Here is a 23846-nt window from a genome sequence, read left to right as displayed (position 1 = left end):
CACCCCAAGGTATTCCGTGAGGGGCATGGCGAGTTCCTAGAATTTTTTATTTTTTGTCACAAGTTAGTGGAAAATGCTTATTTTTTTTTTTTTTTTTTTTTCATACAAAGTCTCATATTCCACTAACTTGTGACAAAAAATAAAAACTTCCATGAACTCACTATGCCCATCAGCGAATACCTTGGGGTCTCTTCTTTCCAAAATGGGGTCACTTGTGGGGTAGTTATACTGCCCTGGCATTCTAGGGGCCCAAATGTGTGGTAAGGAGTTTGAAATCAAATTCTGTAAAAAATGACCTGTGAAATCCGAAAGGTGCTCTTTTGAATATGGGCCCCTTTGCCCACCTCGGCTGCAAAAAAGTGTCACACATCTGGTATCTCCGTAATCGGGAGAAGTTGGGGAATGTGTTTTGGGGTGTCATTTTACATATACCCATGCTGGGTGAGAGAAATATCTTGGCAAAAGACAACTTTTCCCATTTTTTTATACAAAGTTGGCATTTGACCAAGATATTTATCTCACCCAGCATGGGTATATGTAAAAAGACACCCCAAAACACATTCCTCAACTTCTCCTGAATACAGAGATACCAGATGTGTGACACTTTTTTGCAGCCTAGGTGGGCAAAGGGGCCCACATTCCAAAGAGCACCTTTCGGATTTCACAGGTCATTTACCTACTTACCACACATTTGGGCCCCTAGAATGCCAGGGCAGTATAACTACCCCACAAGTGACCCCATTTTGGAAAGAAGAGACCCCAAGGTATTCGCTGATGGGCATAGTGAGTTCATGGAAGTTTTTATTTTTTGTCACAAGTTTGTGGAATATGAGACTTTGTATGAAAAAAAAAAAAAAAAATCATCATTTTCCACTAACTTGTGACAAAAAATAAAAAATTCTAGGAACTCGCCATGCCCCTCACGGAATACCTTGGGGTGTCTTCTTTCCAAAATGGGGTCACTTGTGGGGTAGTTATACTGCCCTGGTATTCTAGGGGCCCAAATGTGTGGTAAGGAGTTTGAAATCAAATTCAGGAAAAAATGAGGAGTGAAATCCGAAAGGTGCTCTTTGGAATATGGGCCCCTTTGCCCACCTAGGCTGCAAAAAAGTGTCACACATCTGGTATCCCCGTACTCAGGAGAAGTTGAGGAATGTGTTTTGGGGTGTCTTTTTACATATACCCATGCTGGGTGAGATAAATATCTTGGTCAAATGACAACTTTGTATAAAAAAATGGGAAAAGTTGTCTTTTGCCAAGATATTTCTCTCACCCAGCATGGGTATATATAAAATGACACCCCAAAACACATTCCCCACCTTCTCCTGAGTACGGAGATACCAGATGTGTGACACTTTTTTGCAGCCTAGGTGGGCAAAGGGGCCCATATTCCAAAGAGCACCTTTCGGATTTCACAGGTCATTTTTTACAGAATTTGATTTCAAACTCCTTACCACACATTTGGGCCCCTAGAATGCCAGGGCAGTAGAACTACCCCACAAGTGACCCCATTTTGGAAAGAAGAGACCCCAAGGTATTCGCTGATGGGCATAGTGAGTTCATAGAACTTTTTATTTTTTGTCACAAGTTAGTGGAATATGAGACTTTGTAAGAAAAAAAAAAAAATCATCTTTTTCCGCTAACTTGTGACAAAAAATAAAAAGTTCTATGAACTCACTATGCCCATCAGCGAATACCTTAGGGTGTGTACTTTCAGAAATGGGGTCATTTGTGGGGTGTTTGTACTGTCTGGGCATTATAGAACCTCAGGAAACATGACAGGTGCTCAGAAAGTCAGAGCTGCTTCAAAAAGCGGAAATTCACATTTTTGTACCATAGTTTGTAAACGCTATAACTTTTACCCAAACCATTTTTTTTTTTTACCCAAACATTTTTTTTTTATCAAAGACATGTAGAACTATAAATTTAGAGCAAAATTTCTATATGGATGTCGTTTTTTTTGCAAAATTTTACAACTGAAAGTGAAAAATGTCATTTTTTTGCAAAAAAAATCGTTAAATTTCGATTAATAACAAAAAAAGTAAAAATGTCAGCAGCAATGAAATACCACCAAATGAAAGCTCTATTAGTGAGAAGAAAAGGAGGTAAAATTCATTTGGGTGGTAAGTTGCATGACCGAGCAATAAACGGTGAAAGTAGTGTAGGTCAGAAGTGTAAAAAGTGGCCTGGTCTTTCAGGGTGTTTAAGCACTGGGGGCTGAGGTGGTTAATGCCGCAAGGGGGCATTACCACTCTTTTCAACCCATCACTATCCTTAATGGTATACTTTGTCTCATCTTGCATAATTATTGCCATATCCTGCAAAATGTGTATATCTATTTCCTTGCAAATGTTATGTTTCTATGTAATGAAGGTGGTTCACCAGCAGATGGTTGCAATTTTGGCAGAGTTAGTTTCCCTAGAGAGGAACCTTCTAGTTCCATTTGAGCCCTATCTAGAGAGGGAGGAGTTCAGAGTTAGTTTTGAGCAGTCTACCCTACCCCATCTTGGGGAGAGGTTGTCTCCTGCTTACCCCCTGCAAGGGGATGGCTGTGTGTCAGCCAGCAGAGCACTGTCTGCTCTGCTAGGCCCAAAGAAATAGAAGTAAAGAGCTTCAGAAGCCAGGAAGAAAGATTCCCTTGATAAAAATAAAGAGAAAGATATAGAACCAGATAAAGACAGAGTCAGACTACAGAAAGTTAAGTTACCCCAGAAGAGGAAAAGTTCCTATTTAATCCAGCTAACATAGCAGAGCTGAAACAGTACATATATAGCAGAGCTGAATGTGTTTGCCTGCCAAACTAATGCCAAAACCTGCTGGAAACCAAGATAAAGTTGGAAGATTGTTTCCTGATGGAAGTTTATGCCAAGTAAAGCTGTGTTCAACGTTAATAAAAGTCTGGACTCAAGTTCTTTCACCCTCATCCTTCATCACCTATCCTTTTTAGTTGCACCGCTGCGAACGACAACACCTGGGGTTCCGGGATCTTCAGGTAGGAGCACCGTGACAGGTCATAAAGCCATACCTAAGGGACACTATAGACGACCCTTACACCACTCTGGCATTCCTACACTGGGTTCCACCATCACCTTCTACATAGGGGGACCTAGTCCCTCGTTGCTGAAATGCAACTGGTGTCACAACAAACTTTTAACCCACACCTCTACCATCTTAAAGGGACCCCCTGGTCGCTGTCGCACCCAGTAGCGCGCTGCATATATAATATATCTCCTATGACTATTTCCTACTTTTGATGTTTGTAGCGCGTAGCTCATGAAGGAATGATTATTTGCTTTCTGGCCATTTATTTCAGAAACTGTGAATACACTTAGGTAGGCAAATCATCAACATCTGTTGGTGGCAGCTCTCTTTGAAATAGCTGAACAGTGATGTCCCAGACGTGCTCAATGGGAGACAAGTATGGAGATGGTGAAGGCCAAGGGAGCAAGTCTAGGCCAAGCAGGCTGCTCACCGTAGCAGGAGCAACATGTGGCCTGGAGCTGTCCTGTTTAAAAATGGCCCTTGGGACACTTTGGAGAAATGGTCGTACCACTGGTTCCATGTCTAAATCAATGTAACGCCAAGCTGTTAGTGTAACTAAGATGAAGACTAGAGGGTCCCAGCTACAAAACATTGCCATCCCACACCATAATCCCAGAAGTAGGATTGGTGTGACATTGCTTTGTGAAGGCTTCTTCATGGCATCGCCTATGTGGTCACCAGACCAATCTCCAGCTATCATTGCATTAAAGACAAAAGAAGGTGGATGAATGGCCAATGGACACGCCCGAGTGTTGTGCAAATGCCTTCGGATGGTTTGTGTAGACACTGTTTTCCACTCTGGACATGATGCCCATTTTTACTTGCAGTACCAAACAGATCACTTTGCCCCATTCTTCTAATCAGATGATCCTTCCATGCTGAGGTTCTCCTCTCTGCATCTCTTGCTGTCATTCCAGTTTATTGTTGTTCTCCCAACCACTGGGACACGAGATGTTGAACAATGCTAACGTCTCAGCCTAGGTGTGTAGCAGTCTGCTGGAGTGATAAACCAAGGTCTCTCGGTTCAAGGTAGGTCCCTCTCAATTTGCGACAAGTGGCAATAATTGGCACATCAATGAACAAGAGGCATCACACACTCATCCCGTATGACTTGATCAATGAGTGTCAGAGACAACGATGCAGGGGCACAGAGGGGTCAGGTAAAATTATAGTCAGAGACAAATAGAAGAAGTAGCTCCAGCACAAAAAAAAACACATTACGACTAAGAACTGTTCGAAACGCTTTAACTGCCACAAGGTGAATGGATTTGCCCTGGTGTGTTATGCTGTTACTGTAAATAAAGACAAAGAAGGAACGCAACCACATTTTTGTGCTATAACTACTTCTTCTATTTACTATTATGAGGACTTACCTCTTGTGTTCTGTGCACGCAAAGTGTTCATAGCAGGTGAGCTGTAAATAATACTATTTATGGATAGTCAGAGACAGCCTGAGGTCACGGATGAAAGAGCACATACAATACGGTAATATATCCAAGGTCAGCTCAGGCAGCATAGGATATAGCTAGCCTTGCCACCAAGGCCACTCGGAGGATGGGAGCAGGAGATGGGCAGAGGTCACCAGGCACCTCCCCCCTTTCCCATGGTCCTGACTGTATCTAGGGAACATGCGCACCTCCCCCCCTCATTGTGTGGGGTGATGAGCCTGAAGTACAAGCCACCCTGGAGGAAGTGAGAGTCTCCCAAGTGCAGCGGAACCTGGAGAGGAAGCCCAAGGTGTCCGCTGTGCCAGCTGGTGTGGCGGAGGTGGCTGGAGCGTCCACTCCGCCACCCAGGAATATCAATCCCTCTGCCCGATATAACCCAATTGTCCCACCGGAGGTCGTGGCCCATGCCCGAATGACGTGGGATTATAAAAATGCTGTCGAAGAATGGGTCATTCAAGTTTTGGATAACCTGCGGCCAGGGGATCCGCAGTTGGAGAGGCGCCTGGGCATATGTTTTTCGGTGGAGCGAGGCAGCGGCTTCCTGGCAGACAACGAGAATGATGAGGAGCTCTTTGTGGGTTGTCGTTCTGTGAAATGCCCCTACCTCCCTCAGGCCCGCCATAGTTTGTACGCCGGCGACCGGGTAGAGTATACCCCTGTGGGGTCCACATGGGACGTTTTGCCACTGGGGTGACGCTTCTGAATAAGCCCCTAGTCCCCACAACAGTACCTGAGTGATGGTGGGAGGATCCAGCAGCCGCATCCCGTGTGTGCTGCCTCCAAGAGACCACATAGGGATTCCTCTGCTTCCAAGAGAAACCACAGCCCCAGCCAGAGCCACTGATCCCGGGACTGCCACCACCTCCAACCTTCCTGATGGGATACCAGACCACAGCAACCTTCCTGATGGGATACCAGACCACAACAGCTGCTGTGAAAAATGGTCTCGGCCTCTTCACAGGGTCCCCGATTTCCAACTTCACCAGCTGAGACCCAGCTACCACAGCCCCTGCAGCCGGAGATCCTGAGTCCCCCTGCCCTGACAGGAGGTTCCGGCGATCTAAAGAAACAAGTGGCCCAAGCCATCGCCAGTTTGACTACCCAGTCATTACCTGACATCTGCACCAGAGGGCAGTGGAGCTCTTTCACATTAGCTCATCTGGCATACCAAGGGCAGGAGCGACCCCTAACGTCCTTCAGCAGCTTAAGCAGTGATGAGGATTTTAGGTTCCTCCTCTAATGAGCCCCCTGCTGTTTTATGAAAAAGAAAGAAGAACTATGGAATATGGGAGCCACAATGTGGACTGAGTCTGAAGGGTGAGAGCCTGTTGGCCTATTTTCTGTTTCTTTGTTGCCCTGTTTGGTCCTCCCCTGGATGGTCATGGATTGTTAGGACTCCCCTATCTGCAAAAATACTCCCAAGTTGTGCATATCAGTGCCAAATTCCCCTTTTCCCCCTTCTCAGGTTAAGTGTTAACCCCACTTGTCTTAACGGGTTCTCCAAAAAATTTGTGCTATTTGATATCACACCCAATGTGGATTACAAATGACTTTGTTCCTTTTGGCACTACGTGTTATGGTCTGCAACGTTACAAGACAGCACCCAAGGAATAGACTCAAATGTGTACCTGACCTCTTTGTGATTTCGATTGTGATATTTTTGCAGTAAAGTTTTAAAGTTTTGCAACATTCAAGCACCTTAGCCCATTGTGTGGACACTTTTACGGGTACAACAATGTGATTCTTTTGCACTCAAAATGGACCTGGACTTTATGAAGTTAGCTAGATAGTTAGTATCCTTACTCCATTGCTAATATGGACTGCCTCTGAGGATGCTGAATACTAATGGTCTCACTCTGCCTTGTGTTAGTTTAGAAAGCCTAGGTATTATATTGTATTACTTGCATATGCCCTTAACCTTTTTCTCTCCACAGAATTGGGAGGGGAAGGAGCCAGTATATCCTGTGTCTTTGGGTTCATGTGCTGTTGCTCCCCCTCCCCCAGGGGGACCAAGTGGTAGAGTCACAAGCAGATCTAACATCATCAAGGGTAACTCCGCTGCTAGAATGTGAGTTTAGAGGGGACCAGCCCTCATGGGAATTATGGAGGGTAGACCGGTTCCTCCTCCTAGTTCAGGATGCCCTAAGGCATTGTGCACTGTCTTTAGGAAAATAAGTTTAGCTACCTGTTTAGTCATTAAGGTGACGAAGCGTAAAGCATGATTAAGCTTTGGTGCTTGGAAGGGAATACAGGATGAAGCCACCATTCTATTTGCTGGCATCTCATTGTATCATGAAGGGATTACAGTACATGACACCCCCACACTCCATATACGACTTTGGCCAGGTCCTGGAGTATTTGAGCACTTGGTGCAGACCTTTTGGTTCTCTGGTTATTACCGAGAGGGAAAACTGTGAATAAGACACCCTACTCATACGGGCAGAGACCTAGTGGTAGCCATTGCTAGATCAGTCTATGTATACAGTAATAGTAAATAGTCTCATGCAGCACTCTAACCTTCCTTGAGTACCCTTAGAGCACACTCTAAGCACAAACTGAGGGCGGTTTGGTTTTAAGTAAGGGGGTATGTAACACCCCAGAGTGGTGTTACCACTCCTGAACCCTCCTACTGTCTTTAATGAACTAACATAAATGTCATCTATGTATTCTGTTCCAGGTTTACCACAATGTGCATGTATAATATTGTTATGCAACTGTTATACATGTAATATGCCTGGTTCACCAGCAGGTGGCAGAGCTATCTTAGACAGAATGGAACTCACCATTACATTCTCCCCCCTTTTGGGCAGAAGTGGGTGAGTCCTGCTTGCTAACAGAAGTAGTGGTGGCAGTTCTAGTTTATTCCGGTTCAGACTCCATGTTGGAGCTGACAGGACACTAACCTATTCCTTAAACTGAAACTAAGTCAGACTAAAGAGTGGAGTGCGGCATAAAGAAGGAATCAAAGTTACTAAGCTAGCAGAGAGAAAGAGATAAAGCAGAGTTGAGTTTGCCTACCAGTTCATACTAAAACCCGCTGGAACCAAGACAAAGCCTGAAAACTGTTTCAGAGAAACATTTATTCAAGTAAAGCTGCCATTGAACTTCACAACAAGGTCTGGACGCAAGTTATTTTTCCTTCATCCCTCAATTATTCCCCCTTTTATTGCTTCGGAGCCAAAGCCTAGGGTCCAGCAGTATCCAGGTAGGAGCACCGTGACACACAATAAGAGACATTTAGGCCGCACTACACCACTCGGAAATTCCAGCTAAACCTGGGACGCGATATAGTGGCTCTGGGGGGAGGCGCACACTGCACACACACACAGCTACATCGATGATTTTGATGAGTTCCTTTAACACTTGTCTATAACAGCTATAATAGAAATGATTACACAAACTAATCTGTTGCACAATGCACACTACTGGCACACAATGGACACTACTAACTTATACCGAGATCTGTCAGGGCTTCCATTTTTCTGACAGAAAGAAGAATGCTGTCTTTATGGATGTCCTTCCTGCCAAATCTCCTTAGCCTGCCATGTAAAATTTCATAAAGTATGTAATATTTGTAACAGCATATTCTATCCATGTTATATTCCATAATTTTCATTTATACTTTATTCAGGTAAAAATGTGCTTCTAACCTGTTCTTCATAGCCATCCAAAAGGATACATTCTTTTGAAAAAAGATTCCTCATGAAGCAAAATGATCTATGTATGTCATCTGAAAAAGAAACCAAAAGTTGACTCTAAATAAACTAGTACTATATAGCTGAAAAATGACTACTACAACAATCATGAAAAATCCAGTATGTCTTTAGCAGTATAGGGGATATGGCTCTGAATGAAGTTTGATAATTCCCAGGTTATATTTGTAGTAAAATAAAAAAATACATACTGATAGGGAACTTGGATTGTAAGCCCCATTGGGGACAGCGTGATGCTAATGTCTGCAAAGCACTGCGGAATATAACAGCGCTATATAAGTACATAAAATAAATAAATAAAATCATATGGCTTGTTATTATCTCTAAGGGTACTTTCACACTTGCGGCAGGACGGATCCGACATGCTGTTCACCATGTCGGATCCGTCCTGCGGCTATTTTGCCGTGCCCCCGGGCCGCCGCTCCGTCCCCATTGACTATAATGCACGGCGAAAGGCCGCCGGACTAAAATTACTGCATGTCAGGTTTTTTAGTCCGGCGGATTTCGCCGTGCACCGCCGTGCTGCGTCGGAACTCCGCCCCCGTCCCCATTATAGTCAATGGGGACGAAGCGGCGGCCCGGGGGCACGGCGAAATAGCCGCAGGACGGATCCGACATGGTGAACAGCATGTCGGATCCGTCCTGCCGCAAGTGTGAAACTAGCCTTAGAGATGTGCGGAATGATGGGGTCTGTGATGAAGAGAAGGAGGAGGGGAGTAGTTTGGGTGTATTGTATAGATTTATGAATGGCAATACTAATGACTGGGAAAGGCAAGGTGACTAAATCAAACATAAGTAACTTGTTGTAAGGGATCAAGGGGTTGGTTAATCTGGAGCACAGGATCAGCTCCGATTTTCACAGCGGCGGTTGCGTTCCAGGATGGAACGCAACGTGCGCGATGACGTCAGCGCGCGACGTGCGCGATGACGTTATCGGCTCCTCCCTCACAATCACTGCAACCCGATATATGCGCCAAGGCACCTATACACGGCGTTCCACTAATTTGGAGTGCACACCGTGTATGCTGCTAAGGTAGCCTCACCTCCGTCATTCAGAGCTGAACCACAACCTGCTGGGACCCTCATTGCTACAGCATCACCACGCCGGATACTTGGACCTTCTTAGTAGAGCACCTAAACCGCAAGTATCAGTCTACTCAAAGACTGGATGTACCTGGACTAATTCAGTTCTCTCCTATTACTAACAATACTTCGGCACCTGGTGCCCGCTTACTGCTGTTGCAGGTGAGGGGGGTGAAATAGTAACAAGTGTTACGGACGGTAACTCTGTCCCTCCACACAAATTGTTTTACTACATACACCTGTGAAGGTATAGGAGCTACATTAATAATTGTTATAGCATAGGGAACAGGTGTATGATGTTTGGATCCCTAACTCTCCGTATACCAGATTGAGAGAGCCGCCTGGGTATCCGTCACTGAACCTGAATTACCATACCCGCTCTCGTTTTGGGATGGGTATTGGTTAATGCAAAACGCCTCCGCAGTTGAGATCCTCGCCAACCAGTTCGGTGCATTACATATTAGTGGAACCCAAATGGATCCAGCGGAGTTAGCGAGACACATGGTCACTCTCTCACAGAGGGTTGAGAACCTCTCAGAGGATGTTCTGAACCTGCAACTGGAGAACCAGACTTTGCGAGACCTTGTCGCACAGAACACAAACCCCCCCAAGGGAGGGGCCCGAACCTATGGTCAGTCCGCCGGAACTATTCTCAGGGGATCGTAAACAGTTCCGTGATTTCATAAACGCTTCAAATTTAATGTTTGAACTTCGTCCTAGGACGTACCCTACAGACCGGATAAAGGTCCTTACAATGATCTCCTTCCTTAGGGGTGAGGCTAGAGCGTGGGCAAATACCTACTTGGAAAGGCAGGACCCCGTCCTAGACAACTACCACCAATTTCTCACAATAATGGCTCTCTTGTATGAAGACCACAGCAAGCAGCAGACGGCGGAATCTGCCATCAGGAGCATAAAACAAGGCAGACGGCCGGTTGAGGACTTTATTGCCGAATATACACGGTGGGCTCGGGAGACCGAGTGGAACGATATTAGTCTCAGAAACCAGTTCCGTCTCGGCCTCTCCGAAGCATTGAAGGACGAATTGGCAAGAGGAGACATGCCCCTCACCCTCGATGAATTAATGCAACGTGTCACCATCCTCGACAGACGTCTACGTGAACGTAGAGTTGAGCGGTGCATTGGATATGTACCTCCCAGTAGACCAACCCAGATGCACCCCCCTGAAGAGAACATGGAGATAGGTGCCCTTAGGGGTCCTCTAACAGAGAGAGAGAAAACCAGAAGACGTAACTTGAATCTCTGCCTTTATTGCTCTTCCGAAGCCCATGGGGTAGATGATTGCCCGGCTATACGGAAAAAGTCCGAAGGTAAGCAACACAATCGATGTAAAATCGTAGTTCCCCCGATCAGAACCCCGGGTTACTTATACACCTCTCTTACTCTACAGTGGGACCAAAGTCGACTTACCGTTGACGCAATGGTGGATACAGGTTCCTGTGGAAATTTTATCGATACGCTGTTGATCAAGCGAAATAAAATTCCATTAATTAAAAAGAACTCCCCGATGTCCGTGAGTTTTATTGATGGTACTACTTCGGCCTCAGGCCCAGTTCAAACCCAAACCCCACCAATAATGGTGACGTGTGAAAACAACCACACTGAATTCATGTCTTTTGACATTATATCTTCCCCTTTATTCCCTATCATACTAGGTCTACCATGGTTAAAACTTCATAGACCAACACTTTTATGGGACCAAGGGAAGGTAAGGTTAGACTCGGGGTATTGCCAGGAGACTTGCTATCCTACAAACCCCATATTAACGGTTGGGGGCACCCAGATACCAGACCTCTACCAGGACTTCGCCGACGTGTTCAGCTCTAAGAATGCTGAGACACTGCCGCCTCACAGAATATATGACTGTCCCATAGACCTCCTTCCAGGTAGTGAAATACCCACAGGGAGGATTTATCCATTGGCGAAACCTGAGTTGGACCATCTCAAACAGTATCTAGAGGAAAACCTGAAAAAGGGGTTCATTAGCCCCTCTACCTCACCCGCAGGTTCGGGAATGTTCTTCGTTCGGAACAAGGATTCCAGCCTCCGTCCTATCATCGATTATAGGGCTCTAAACAAAGTGACGGTAAAAAACAGGTACCCATTGCCTCTCATTAATGAGCTGATTGAACGCCTCAGCACTGCCACTGTCTATACCAAACTGGACCTCAGAGGAGCTTACAACTTGATAAGGATCAGAAAAGGAGACGAGTGGAAGACCGCTTTTCGCACCCGCTATGGACTTTTTGAGTACCAAGTGATGCCGTTCGGACTATGCAATGCTCCTGCAACATTCCAAAATTTCATAAATGACATTTTTCGTGATCTACTGGATGTTTGTGTCATTGTCTATCTGGATGACATATTGGTTTATTCAGATAACATCCAGGACCACCGAAGACATGTGCGTTGGGTACTAGCACGATTGAGAGCCCACTGCTTGTACGCAAAATTGGAGAAATGCGTATTTGAAACGACCACCTTACCGTTCTTGGGGTATATCATCTCCCCCGAAGGAATTCAGATGGACCAGTCCAAGATTGAATGTATACAAAATTGGCCCAGTCCGGGTTCCAGGAAGGCACTCCAAAGGTTTTTGGGGTTGGCTAATTTCTATAGGAAATTCATCAAGAATTATTCCGCTACTACGAAACCGCTTACCAGTCTTACAAGCATCAATACGAGATTCAAATGGAATCAAGAAGCTCAGGAAGCATTCCAACTACTAAAGCACAGGTTCACGTCCGCCCCCATTCTCACCATACCGGACCCTAACAACTTGTACGTCCTCGAAGTGGATGCATCCCAAAATGCTGTAGGTGCTGTCTTATCTCAACGCTCATTGTTAATGACACTCTTACACCCGGTGGGGTTTTTCTCCCGGACACTAAATCCGGCCGAGGTCAACTACCCCATAGGGGAAAAGGAACTTCTGGCAATAAAAAACGCGTTGGAAAATTGGTGACATATCTTGGAAGGCTCAAAACACCCAATCACTATTTATTCAGATCACCGCAACCTCCAATACCTAAAGACCGGTAAGACATTATCCTCTCGTCAAGTAAGGTGGAGTTTTTTCTTCGACCGGTTCGATTTCCAAATCACATATAGACCAGGCTCAAAAAACGGAAAAGCAGACGCGCTTTCTCGGTTGAATGAACCCAATCCAGGAGCAGATTTTCCTTCTTGGGTCATTCCACCCGAAAAAATTATCGCTTCTGTAACTCTACATCAAAAACTTAAGGACAACTTAAACCTAAACGAAGAGGATCGTCCTTTAGGACTCCGCAGGGATGATGAGGGCTTCTACTATAAGGAGAATCTTCTATACATACCACCAAGACTCACAACACAAGTAATTCAACTACACCATGATACTCCCATGTCGGGGCATCCGGGCACCTCCAAAACCGTTGATTTAGTCCGCAGATACTACTGGTGGCCCAACATGATACAGGAAATTCAGGACTACGTCGCCTCATGCGAGATTTGTGCCACTTGCAAACATGACCGTAAGCGACCTTACGGTTTACTAATGAACCTCCCGATACCCTCCAGACCCTGGGAGTGGGTATCAATGGATTTTATTGTTGATCTTCCCCCTTCACATGGTCATAATACAGTACTTGTTGTTGTTGACCTTCTAACAAAGATGGCTCATTTCGTGGCTCTGAAGAAGTTACCATCCTCAATGGAGACTGCTGAGGTCTTTGTGACAAACATAGTCCGTCTACATGGTGTGCCTACAAAACTGATTTCGGATAGGGGGTCACAATTTACCTCCAAGTTTTGGAAGGCTTTATGTGGGAAACTCCAGATAGACCATCGGTTGTCCACGGCATACCACCCACAGACAAACGGACAAACCGAGAGAGTAAACCAATGCCTCGAGCAGTACCTCCGCTGCCACTGCTCTTATCTCCAGGACGACTGGGAGACCTTACTTCCCCTTGCGGAATTTTCCTATAACAACTCCAAAAGTGCCTCTACCCTCTATTCTCCATTCTTTTCGAATTACGGTTTTCACCCTTCTCCTATCACTCCGATGAGTGTCCTTACTAATGTGCCAGCTACTGAAGATTACTTCTCCACATTGCAGAAGACCCTCAAGGAACTTAAAGAAAATCTTATCCGAGCTAGAGAACGTCAAAAAATTTATTATGATCGACACAGAAGGCCGAATCCCCCTTATCAAATAGGGGACTCTGTCTGGCTGTCCACCAAAAACCTCCGCTTGGGTACTCCCTCTAAAAAATTGGGGAAACAGTTCATCGGACCATTCCGTATTGAGAAGGTCATCAACCCTAACACCATGAAACTCATCCTACCTCCTCGATTTCAGATACACCCCACTTTTCACGTTTCCCTGCTGAAGCCTGTTCGTCCTAACCCTTTTCCAGACAGGAACCCTGCCCCGTCACCTCCGGTCATAGTCCAAGGTGAGGAAGAGTTCGAAGTTGAGGAGCTGTTGGATTCAAGAAAGAGGGCGGGGAGACTTCACTACCTTATACGATGGAAGGGTTACGGTCCCCAAGATGATTCCTGGGAGGTGGCCGACGTTGTCCACGCTCCAAAACTGCAGAAGGAGTTCCACCGCAGGTTCCCCGACCGGCCCTCCCCTTCTGGGGTACCCCGGAGGGGTTCCCTTAGGAGGGGGGTACTGTAAGGGATCAAGGGGTTGGTTAATCTGGAGCACAGGATCAGCTCCGATTTTCACAGCGGCGGTTGCGTTCCAGGATGGAACGCAACGTGCGCGATGACGTTATCGGCTCCTCCCTCACAATCACTGCAACCCGATATATGCGCCAAGGCACCTATACACGGCGTTCCACTAATTTGGAGTGCACGCCGTGTATGCTGCTAAGGTAGCCTCACCTCCGTCATTCAGAGCTGAACCACAACCTGCTGGGACCCTCATTGCTACAGCATCACCACGCCGGATACTTGGACCTTCTTAGTAGAGCACCTAAACCGCAAGTATCAGTCTACTCAAAGACTGGATGTACCTGGACTAATTCAGTTCTCTCCTATTACTAACAATACTTCGGCACCTGGTGCCCGCTTACTGCTGTTGCAGGTGAGGGGGGTGAAATAGTAACAAGTGTTACGGACGGTAACTCTGTCCCTCCACACAAATTGTTTTACTACATACACCTGTGAAGGTATAGGAGCTACATTAATAATTGTTATAGCATAGGGAACAGGTGTATGATGTTTGGATCCCTAACTCTCCGTATACCAGATTGAGAGAGCCGCCTGGGTATCCGTCACTGAACCTGAATTACCATACCCGCTCTCGTTTTGGGCTGGGTATTGGTTAATGCAAAACGCCTCCGCAGTTGAGATCCTCGCCAACCAGTTCGGTGCATTACACTTGTAAATAACTAATAATTATTTTTAAATCTAGAGGCATTGGCTGCCATTGGTGGGCGTGGCCTGCACAGTGTGTGTTTGGCCTTACTCATTGTAACAGCGGCTGCTGTGCGCCGCTGTTCCCCTGCTTACCAGCGTGGTCCTGGGCGCCGTGTTCAGCGGTGATCTGCTGCCATTGTTTCCTTACAGCCCTGGCCACAGCATGCTTGCTGCTTGTTTCCTGCAGCATTTCATTAAGGGCCGGCGCATGTCACTTCCTGTTCTTTATGGGTTGGCGCATGTGACCTCGATGACCAATCCTAGCCCTCCTACACACATATAAGTGGCTCAACCCCCTTCCCAGATGCCTCAGTGTCAAGGTCTTTGTGTCCTGCTAAGGTTCCTGATATCTGTTTGTGTTCCAGTGTTCCATCCTGACTCGTACTTGTATTCCTGGATTCTGCTACCTGTTTGATCTCTGCCTGCTTGTCTTGACTCCTGTTGCCGACCCGGATTGCCTGACCTATACCTGTTGCGCCTGACCTATTGCCTGTTTGACTTCACATCTGCCTCATCCTTTGGCCCTGCACTGTTGCTCCTGACAATGGCTGTACCTCTGGTACCTTGCTCAGGTACCTCCTGGTTCACCTGAACCAGCTGCCTCATGTGCCAATCCTCCTCAGGAGGTAGCGACCTGGTGTTCCCCCCGGATAGGTCTATCCCCACCATCAGGGGTACTGTGAAGATTGAGGGTTCACTTAGACAACGCCCTTAGAGGAGGTAGGACACGTGGCACAGTGGGTTCGCACCCGCTGGTTTGTGATACTCAGAGTGATGCAGCAGTTTTCAAGGGAATTTGTCACCAACAAACTCTTACTCAAACTGTTTGCATAGACATATAGCTATTGTTCACAGAGCAATTCAGCATAGGGCAAAGAAAAGCATTGATGCACAAAATAATAAACCAGGAAAGATCCTACTATGTCAGTTTAAAATATGACAAGTCAAACAACTTATAGCCTTTATAAAAATAGATAATAATAGAAAATTATAAATCCAAAAGATAATATAGCCCAATTTAGAAAATATTATGACTTTTATAATCTCAATAATGACTCTACAATACCCCAGTCTAACACTGAAAATATTATAAACTTTTTGTCAAACCTCAATCTTCCTAAACTCAACCCTACTCAAATCCAAGAATTACCTATTCCCTTTGACCATATGGAAATTATTAAAGCAATTAAGTCACTTGTGGCGAAACCAACCTCGCCACTGGGTTTTGGAGAGGCCTGTTTATCAGCCTCTTGCCCCAGGATTATGGGCCCTCTCATCAGCCCATGCAAAACTTAAACCCCATGGCGATTTGACTGTGTTTGTGGCATCTGAGCGCTCAGATCCAAGCCATATGGGGACATGTGGGGTTTTGAGATGTGTGACAGAACCATCTGTCTGTGTAATTGTATTGTATGTTATGTGAGGGTACCCAGTTAGCTCATTTTATTGTATTTATGTTGTCTGAGTGCCATTCACCTAATAATATGCACTCAGACTTGAGCTGTCTGGGAATGTGTATTGTAAAGGGTGGGACATTGTATGTTTGAGTAAGTGATGTCTGTTCCATTGTCCCCACGTGTGCATTGGTGATTTCTCTTTGTCTTGAGAGATAATTGGATTACGCCTCGGGTGTCTTCAGGGCAGAGAGGAGGAAACCATGATGCATTGTGGGGATGTATTGTCTCTGTAAAACCTGCTTGAGCCAGATTGCCATGCTGCCAGCCAGGGCCCAAAAGATACTTTTACTAACTTTTGAACCCCTGGTCTGATTCATGCCATTTTTTAATATGTTGTTCCCCTGAATGGATTGATTGTGGATATGTATTTTTATGTGAATATGATGCATGGTTTTAGAGTTATGAAAGTTGGGTAGAAAGTATGTTTTAACTGTATGTGTAATTGAGTTTCCTCTCAGGATAAGGGGAGGGAATATGTGGGATGTAACTGATATGTGATTGGTTGTTTTATACCTCCCTGTGGGCGGACCTGTATTTGAAAAGACTGTAATAAAAACCAGGCTGGGTGTGCCAGAACTTCAGACCACTGCTTGACCCTCAACACGGAGCCTTGTCTCGTTATTGGGGGGATCCGCTGTATGCTGTTACAGACTGATTGCCAGGAGTGTAAGCTGATTCCTGTTCGTCTGCTAGCAGCTATTCGTGAGGTTCCAGTTTGGAGTGCTATTTTGTATCCAGTTCGGGAGTTTGGTGTTCTGCAGTAGCTGGGCCTGTCTCTCAGAAAGGGGCATATCGCCTAAACGGATTTTAACCCTTTGTCTGCTGAAACGGTCCGTTACATTGGTGGCAGCAGTGGGATCGTTCCTACAGCCAGAAGGACAGCTACAGGAGACACCATTTATTTGGATTCTACAATTTAAAGGCAACGCATGTCCCAGTACAGCGACCCTAAAAGCAACAGGATGGAACCAGCAGTGTTATGCGAGGAGGAGGACCTGGATGGCCGGGATGCATTAAGGAAAGGTATCTGGTACCAGGCCCTGGATAGTGTACAATACCAGCGGGGTGAGAGTCTCCCCAGTGAAGAGCAGCAGTTGCAGAAGCAAGTGGCCCTGCGGATGCCCTTCCTGGGAGAGCAGCCCCTGGAGGAATGGGTGAAGGATCTAGAGCACCGGGTATGGCAGGAGCTATGGCTAGAGGATGCCTACCAGGCGCTTTGGTGGTATATGGCACAGTATATACCCTGGACAGCCGAACATGACAAGCCAGAGGGAGAGGCGTTTGATGGTCCTGGCTTGTTATGGGAGTCCTTTGCAGAGCCTGACTTCGGGAGCCCTGCACAGTCCAGACTTCAGGACATTTTCTATGAGAGGGAGGCTAGGCATGAGTGGGATGACCCCCATGAGGTAGAGCAAGACCTGGCTCACCTAGCAACCCTGGAGTGGGAACTGGAGCAGGACTACCGAGATCTCTTCCACTCCATTGAGAAGGCTCAGCAGGACGGTAAGGTGACAGACCCAGATCCAGACCCATTCAGCTGGGCAGATATTGTAGAGTGTTACTGGGAAGGACCCCAGGTGGCCGGTAGAGATGGGACCGAGGTCTCTCCACCGGTCCTGCAGGGAATTGGGAGCCCAGTCTCCATTCCCCAGCGGCAGTGTTTAGAGTTATGAAAGTTGGGTAGAAAGTATGTTTTAACTGTATGTGTAATTGAGTTTCCTCTCAGGATAAGGGGAGGGAATATGTGGGATGTAACTGATATGTGATTGGTTGTTTTATACCTCCCTGTGGGCGGACCTGTATTTGAAAAGACTGTAATAAAAACCAGGCTGGGTGTGCCAGCACCTCAGACCACTGCTTGACCCTCAACACGGAGCCTTGTCTCGTTATTGGGGGGATCCGCTGTATGCTGTTACAGACTGATTGCCAGGAGTGTAAGCTGATTCCTGTTCGTCTGCTAGCAGCTATTCGTGAGGTTCCAGTTTGGAGTGCTATTTTGTATCCAGTTCGGGAGTTTGGTGTTCTGCAGTAGCTGGGCCTGTCTCTCAGAAAGGGGCATATCGCCTAAACTGATTTGAACCCCTTGTCTGCTGAAACGGTCCGTTACATCACTTAAATTGGTTATATCCCTGGTCCCAGATGGCCTATCAAATGGATATTTAAAAAAAAAAATGTGCATCCCTTTTAACCCCACATATGATCTCCATGTTAAACAAAGCAGCTACAGAACAAAACTTCCCTGCCAAGATGTTATCCGTCTTGATTACAACCAAACCGAAACCTGGAAATGAACCAAACTTACCACAAAACTTCTGTCCAATCTCTTTATTAAACACCGACATCAAAATATATGTTGAAATCATTGCCATTTGACTAGTCAGCAATCTTATCTCTCATTCACCCTGACCAAGTTGAATTAATTTCAGGAGGACAAGCACCAGGGGGTACCTGAAGATTCCTAAATTTAATCTAATACAGAATTCTCTAAGACACCTTTTAGAGTGATAGAATACACTAGGGATTTCTTGAACTAACATTATCTAAATTTGGATTTAAAGGGGTTGTCTCATCATGAACAATGGGGGCATATCACTAGGATATGCTCCCATCGTCTTATAGGCCCCACTGCTGGGACCCGCACCTATATTGAGAACAGAGCATGCACAGCCGCCCTCCATTCATTTTCTATGGGGCCGGCCCCATAGAAATGAATGGGAGCGGGGAGCCGGCTTGGGGGTGGCTGGACCGGAGTCCTCCAGCCACCACCTTGCGGGGATCCGTTCTCGATATAGGTGCGGGTCCCAACGATGAGACCCGCACCTATAAGACAATGGGGGCATATCCTAGCAATATGCCCACATTGTCTATGATGAGACAACCCCTTTAAAGGCTTTATTAAATCTGCTAAAATGGCCTTTTATTCCAAATTCTCAGTCACAGTACTCTCACACATATTTAAATCTGACTTTTTCAACATCAGTAACAGGACCCGCCAGGGGTGCCCTCCTTCACCCCTCATCTTAACTATGGCTATGGTACCCCTGGCTGAATCCATTAAAAAATAACAATATATGTGGCATAAGAATTAGAAATCTTTAGAACATAAAACATAGACTTATATGTAATAATTGCCATATTAGACCCCTAACTTCCCTACCAGAGATTCAAGCAACACTAGCTAACTTGGCAAAATATAATGCTACAAAGACAGTGATATAAAAATAAAAAAAATCAACTGTTAAACTTAGGGGTCCCCAATAAAACTAAAAAACAAATCATTAAAAACCTCTCTTATCAATGGAATGGCCATAACATTAAATATCTACATATATAGCTAACCTCTCTTCAGATCTAAAACTGAAATTTCAAACCTCTACTTAAATCAATCCCAGATAAATTACAACCATATGCCAAAATTCCACTTTTGTGGGCAGGTAGAATGGCCTTTTTCAAATTGACAATATTACCATCCTTACTGTATTTATTCTGTACAATAAAACTGATTCCGAACAAAAATCTGCTATTCTGCCACATTGTTGAGCATCAATGCATCACTTATTGCTGGGTCACACCTAACACCAGTTCTAAACACAAACAAACTGTAAAATTTCTACTGATTTCCTATATGTAGACTTTAATTTCTGAAATTGACTTAACCTCTTGGACAACAAATGGTATAAAAAATAAAGACCTATTTGATGGTGACAACGTGTCATCCTTCACCCAACAAACTCTGGTACTAAAGGCAGGGAAGAGACTACCTGTTCCTCCAAATGGAAGGACGAACAGGAGTCTTCTTCAGGCCTAATACAAACAATAGAGAAATGCAACACACAGAACCCAAACAAAATAACAAAGGGAAAGGGAAGACTTAACTTCAAAGGGGCTATGGAAGCACCAGGAACTCAGCCGAGATCCAACCACAAACTATCCACAGGCACAGAAGCTATAAACCGCACAGCATTGTGGGAGAAGCAACTATAAATAAGGAAGTTTAAATGACCACATTAACAACAACTGGAGGCAAGGGGTGTGGCCATTACCAGAAACAACATAGACACCTATTGATCCACAAGGAAAACCTGTCATATCAAACCACGTGTTGCCAGTCTCACAGATCTCCTGCCACTCACTGTCGCTGGGACGCCTGTGACAGTACTACCGCCTACAGTACTTTCCTCTCAAAGGCTGCATCTGAATCTAGATGCAACCTATAATGCCTAAAAAAGGTACGAGGAGAGCTCTATGTGGCTGCCCTGCAAATTTGGGCCAGAGAGGCATCCGCCCTTTCTACCCAAGAGGTTGCAACTGTTCAAGTAGATTGTGCTCCAAACCCCGACAGGGGAGGCAAATTTAGAGATATATAGTCAAGGGCAATAGATCTCTTAACTAGAGTTGAGCGGACACCTGGATGTTCGGGTTCGGCCGAACTTCACAAAAAAGTTTGAGTTTGGGACCCCAACTTGACCCGAACTTGACCCCTAACCCGAACCCCATTGAAGTCAATTGGGACACAAACTTTTGAGCACTAAAATGGCTGTAAAAATGTCATGGAAAGGGCTAGAGGGCTGCAAATGGCAGCAAAATGTGGTTAAGAGCATGGCAAGGGGTCTGCAAACAAAAGTGGATAGGGAAATGACTTTAAATAACATAAAATACGTAAAAATAAAAAATAATAATAGTGATCTAGGAGGACAAGATCCATATGGAGTAGGAGGTTGAGGAGGCGGTGGATATGGCGGTGTAGGTGAAAGCGGCGGTGGAGGAGGAGGTAGCCTACTCAGTTTTTTGGTTTTACATTTATTTTTATTTTTTTAAATTAGGGTACACCCCAAATCATTGGAAAATATAACCTGTGATAACCCCCTCCAGTCGTGCTAAACACAAGTTCAGACAATACACTGGCTGCAGGGCAGGCCAGCACCTCCAAGGCGTAAAGGGCAAGCTCAGGCCATGTGCCCAATTTGGAGACCCAGAAGTTGCAGGGGGCAGAACCATTAGTCAGTTTGCGTAGGAGTGTGCAAACATACTGCCCCACCATGTCGCACGTCCCCGTGATGTTCACAATCCAATTGGATATCTGCTCTATCAACTTTCGATGTTCTTTTCTGCGCCTACCATGGTGAACACGGTTATCGGCGAATCAGGGCTCCACCCCGGAGAGGGAGCGTGAGAAAGAGACCACATCCAAGGGAGATCAATGGATGAAATTTTATTGTGATCGAGCGGAAAAGTGGGAGAAGCTATTAAAACGGAAGAATTTTGAGGAAATTAGGGGGCGCGGCAATTACGGCAATTACCCACTCCCGACAACAATACAGGACTCTTAAGATGCCCTGTTATTGGAATGATTAATAAAAAAATTATAGGGAATGTCACTGTGGTATTTTGGATTTGGAAACGTTAGCCAGGAAAGGCCCTGCTGCGGGTTTGTTGACTCTAGTTAACTTCTGCCTGATCGCACGTCCCTGTGACGTCCACCATCCATTTGGATATCTTCTCTATCAACTTTCGATGTTCTTTTCTGAGCCTACCATGTTGATCACGTTTATCAGCGAATCAGGGTTCCATGCCGGAGAGGTAGCGTGAGAAAAAGAGACCACATCCAAGGGAGGTTAATTGTTTCAAATTAAATATGATAGAGTGGAAATATGGGACAAAGTATTAAAGCGCAAATGTGGGACAACTTGTTAAAGTTTAAGCGTTGAATGAAAGGAGGTGGCACGCATCAATTAATGAAGAATTTCGTAAATTTTATTCCCTGTCACCTATGCAGAGCAGGGGTTTCTATCCAACAAAACTTAAAAAATGGCACCTGACAATGTAACAGACGATTTTTTTTACATTTATGTTCCTGTCACCTATGCAGAGGTGCCCCAGTGACATCCACCATCCATTTGGATATCTTCTCTATCAACTTTCGATGTTCTTTTCTGAGCCTACCATGTTGATCGCGGTTATCAGCGAATCAGGGTTCCACGCCGGAGAGCGAGCGGGAGAAAGAGAGACCACATCTAAGGGAGATACAAGTATTACATTTTTTTGGGATCGAGCGGAAATATGGGAAAAGTTATTGAGGCGCAAATGTGGGACAAATACTGAAGCGCAAATGTGGGACAAATTGTTAAAGCGCAAATGTGGGAAAAATTATTGAAGCACAAATGTGGGACAAATTAGTAAAGTGCAATTGTGGGGCAAATTATTGAAGTGCAAATGTGGTACAACTTGTTAAAGTTTAAGCATTGAATGAAAGGATGTGGTGTGCATCAATTAAAGAAGGGTTTCTGAAATTTTATTCGCTGTCACCTATGCAGAGCAGGGGTTTATTCACGTCTAAAATTGTAAAATGTCAACCCAATAATGTAACTGAAAAATTACAGAAATGTATTAACCTGTCTACTTGGTAGAGCAGGAGTCTATGACAGAAAATAAATGTTTATTGTCACCCGAAAATGTAAAAGAAAAATTATTGAAATTTATTAAGCTGTCAACTAGGTAGAGGAGGGGTACATTACACCCAAAAATTGGTGGATTTCACCCAAAAATGTAACAATTTTTATTTATTTTTTTACCTGTCTACTAGGTATAGCAGTGGTACATCACACCCAAAAATTGGTGAATCTCACCCGAAAATGAAACAGGCAAAGTAGTGAAATGACATAAAATAAAATACGTATAAAAAATTTAATAAAAACTTGATGTATAAGGTGGAGTTCCAAATGGAGTAGGAGTTTGAGGAGGCAGTGGACGTAGCGGTGTAGGTTGAAGTGGCGGTGGAGGAGGACGAGGTAGCCAACACTGGTTTTTGGTTTTAATTTTAATAAAAAAAATAAATTAGGGTACACTCCAAAAGAGTTTGAAATATCGAAAATACAAAATCGAGCAATTGTGCTGCAGTATAACAATGGCTGGTTAAGGCCGGTATACATGTCTATTCTGCACAAGGTACTGACAAGTCCTGTGGGATCCATGCCTGGTTCATTTTAATGAACGTGAGCTTGTCCACATTGGCTGTGGACAGGCGGCTGCGCTTGTCTGTGATGACGCCCCCTGCCGTGCTAAACACACGTTCAGATATTACACTGGCTGCAGGGCAGGCCAGCACCTCCAAGCGTAAAGGGCAAGCTCAGGCCATGTGCACAATTTGGAGACCCAGAAGTTGAAGGGGGCAGACCCGTCATTCAGTACGTGTAGGCGTGTGCACACATACTGCTCCACCATGTTGATGAAATGCTGCCTCCTGCTAAGATGTTCCATATCAGCTGGTGGTGCTGGTTGTTGTGGCGTGCTGACAAAGCTTTTCCACATTTCGGCCATGCTAACCCTGCCTTCTGAGGTGCTGGCGGTGCCCCAGCTGCGATGGCGACCTCTTCCTTGTCCTCTGCCTTCGCCTTGTGCTTCCACTGTGCCCCCGCTGTCAGGTCGGAATGCCACCAGCAGCGCGTCTACCAGCGTGCGCTTGTACTCGCGCATCTTACGATCACATTCCAGTGAGAGAATTAAGGACAGTGCGTTGTCCTTTTAACCGTTGCCACCCAGTAATCAGCACAAGTTAGAATGTGGGCAACTCGGTAGTCGTTGCGGACACACTGCAGCATGTAATCGCTCATGTGTGCCAGGCTGCCCAGAGGCAACGAAAAGCTGTCCTCTGTGGGAGGTGTATCGTCTGT

At 45.4% G+C, this 23846-nt stretch overlaps 1 protein-coding gene across 3 annotated transcripts in view; it reads right to left on the bottom strand.

The window, feature by feature from the left end:
* Positions 1–23846, bottom strand: part of LOC120998647 (dihydroxyacetone phosphate acyltransferase-like) — a 401782-nt gene that overhangs the window by 219093 nt on the left and 158843 nt on the right. For all 3 annotated transcript variants that reach the window (XM_040429400.1, XM_040429402.1, XM_040429401.1), the window contains exon 11: positions 8141–8220. In XM_040429400.1, the coding sequence (XP_040285334.1) occupies positions 8141–8220 (80 nt within the window). The remainder of the gene's footprint in view (positions 1–8140; positions 8221–23846) is intronic.

Source organism: Bufo bufo, chromosome 4, assembly GCF_905171765.1.
Source record: "Bufo bufo chromosome 4, aBufBuf1.1, whole genome shotgun sequence".
In the NCBI taxonomy this organism is placed as follows: domain Eukaryota; kingdom Metazoa; phylum Chordata; class Amphibia; order Anura; family Bufonidae; genus Bufo; species Bufo bufo.
This window is presented reverse-complemented; position numbering and strand designations above follow the sequence as displayed.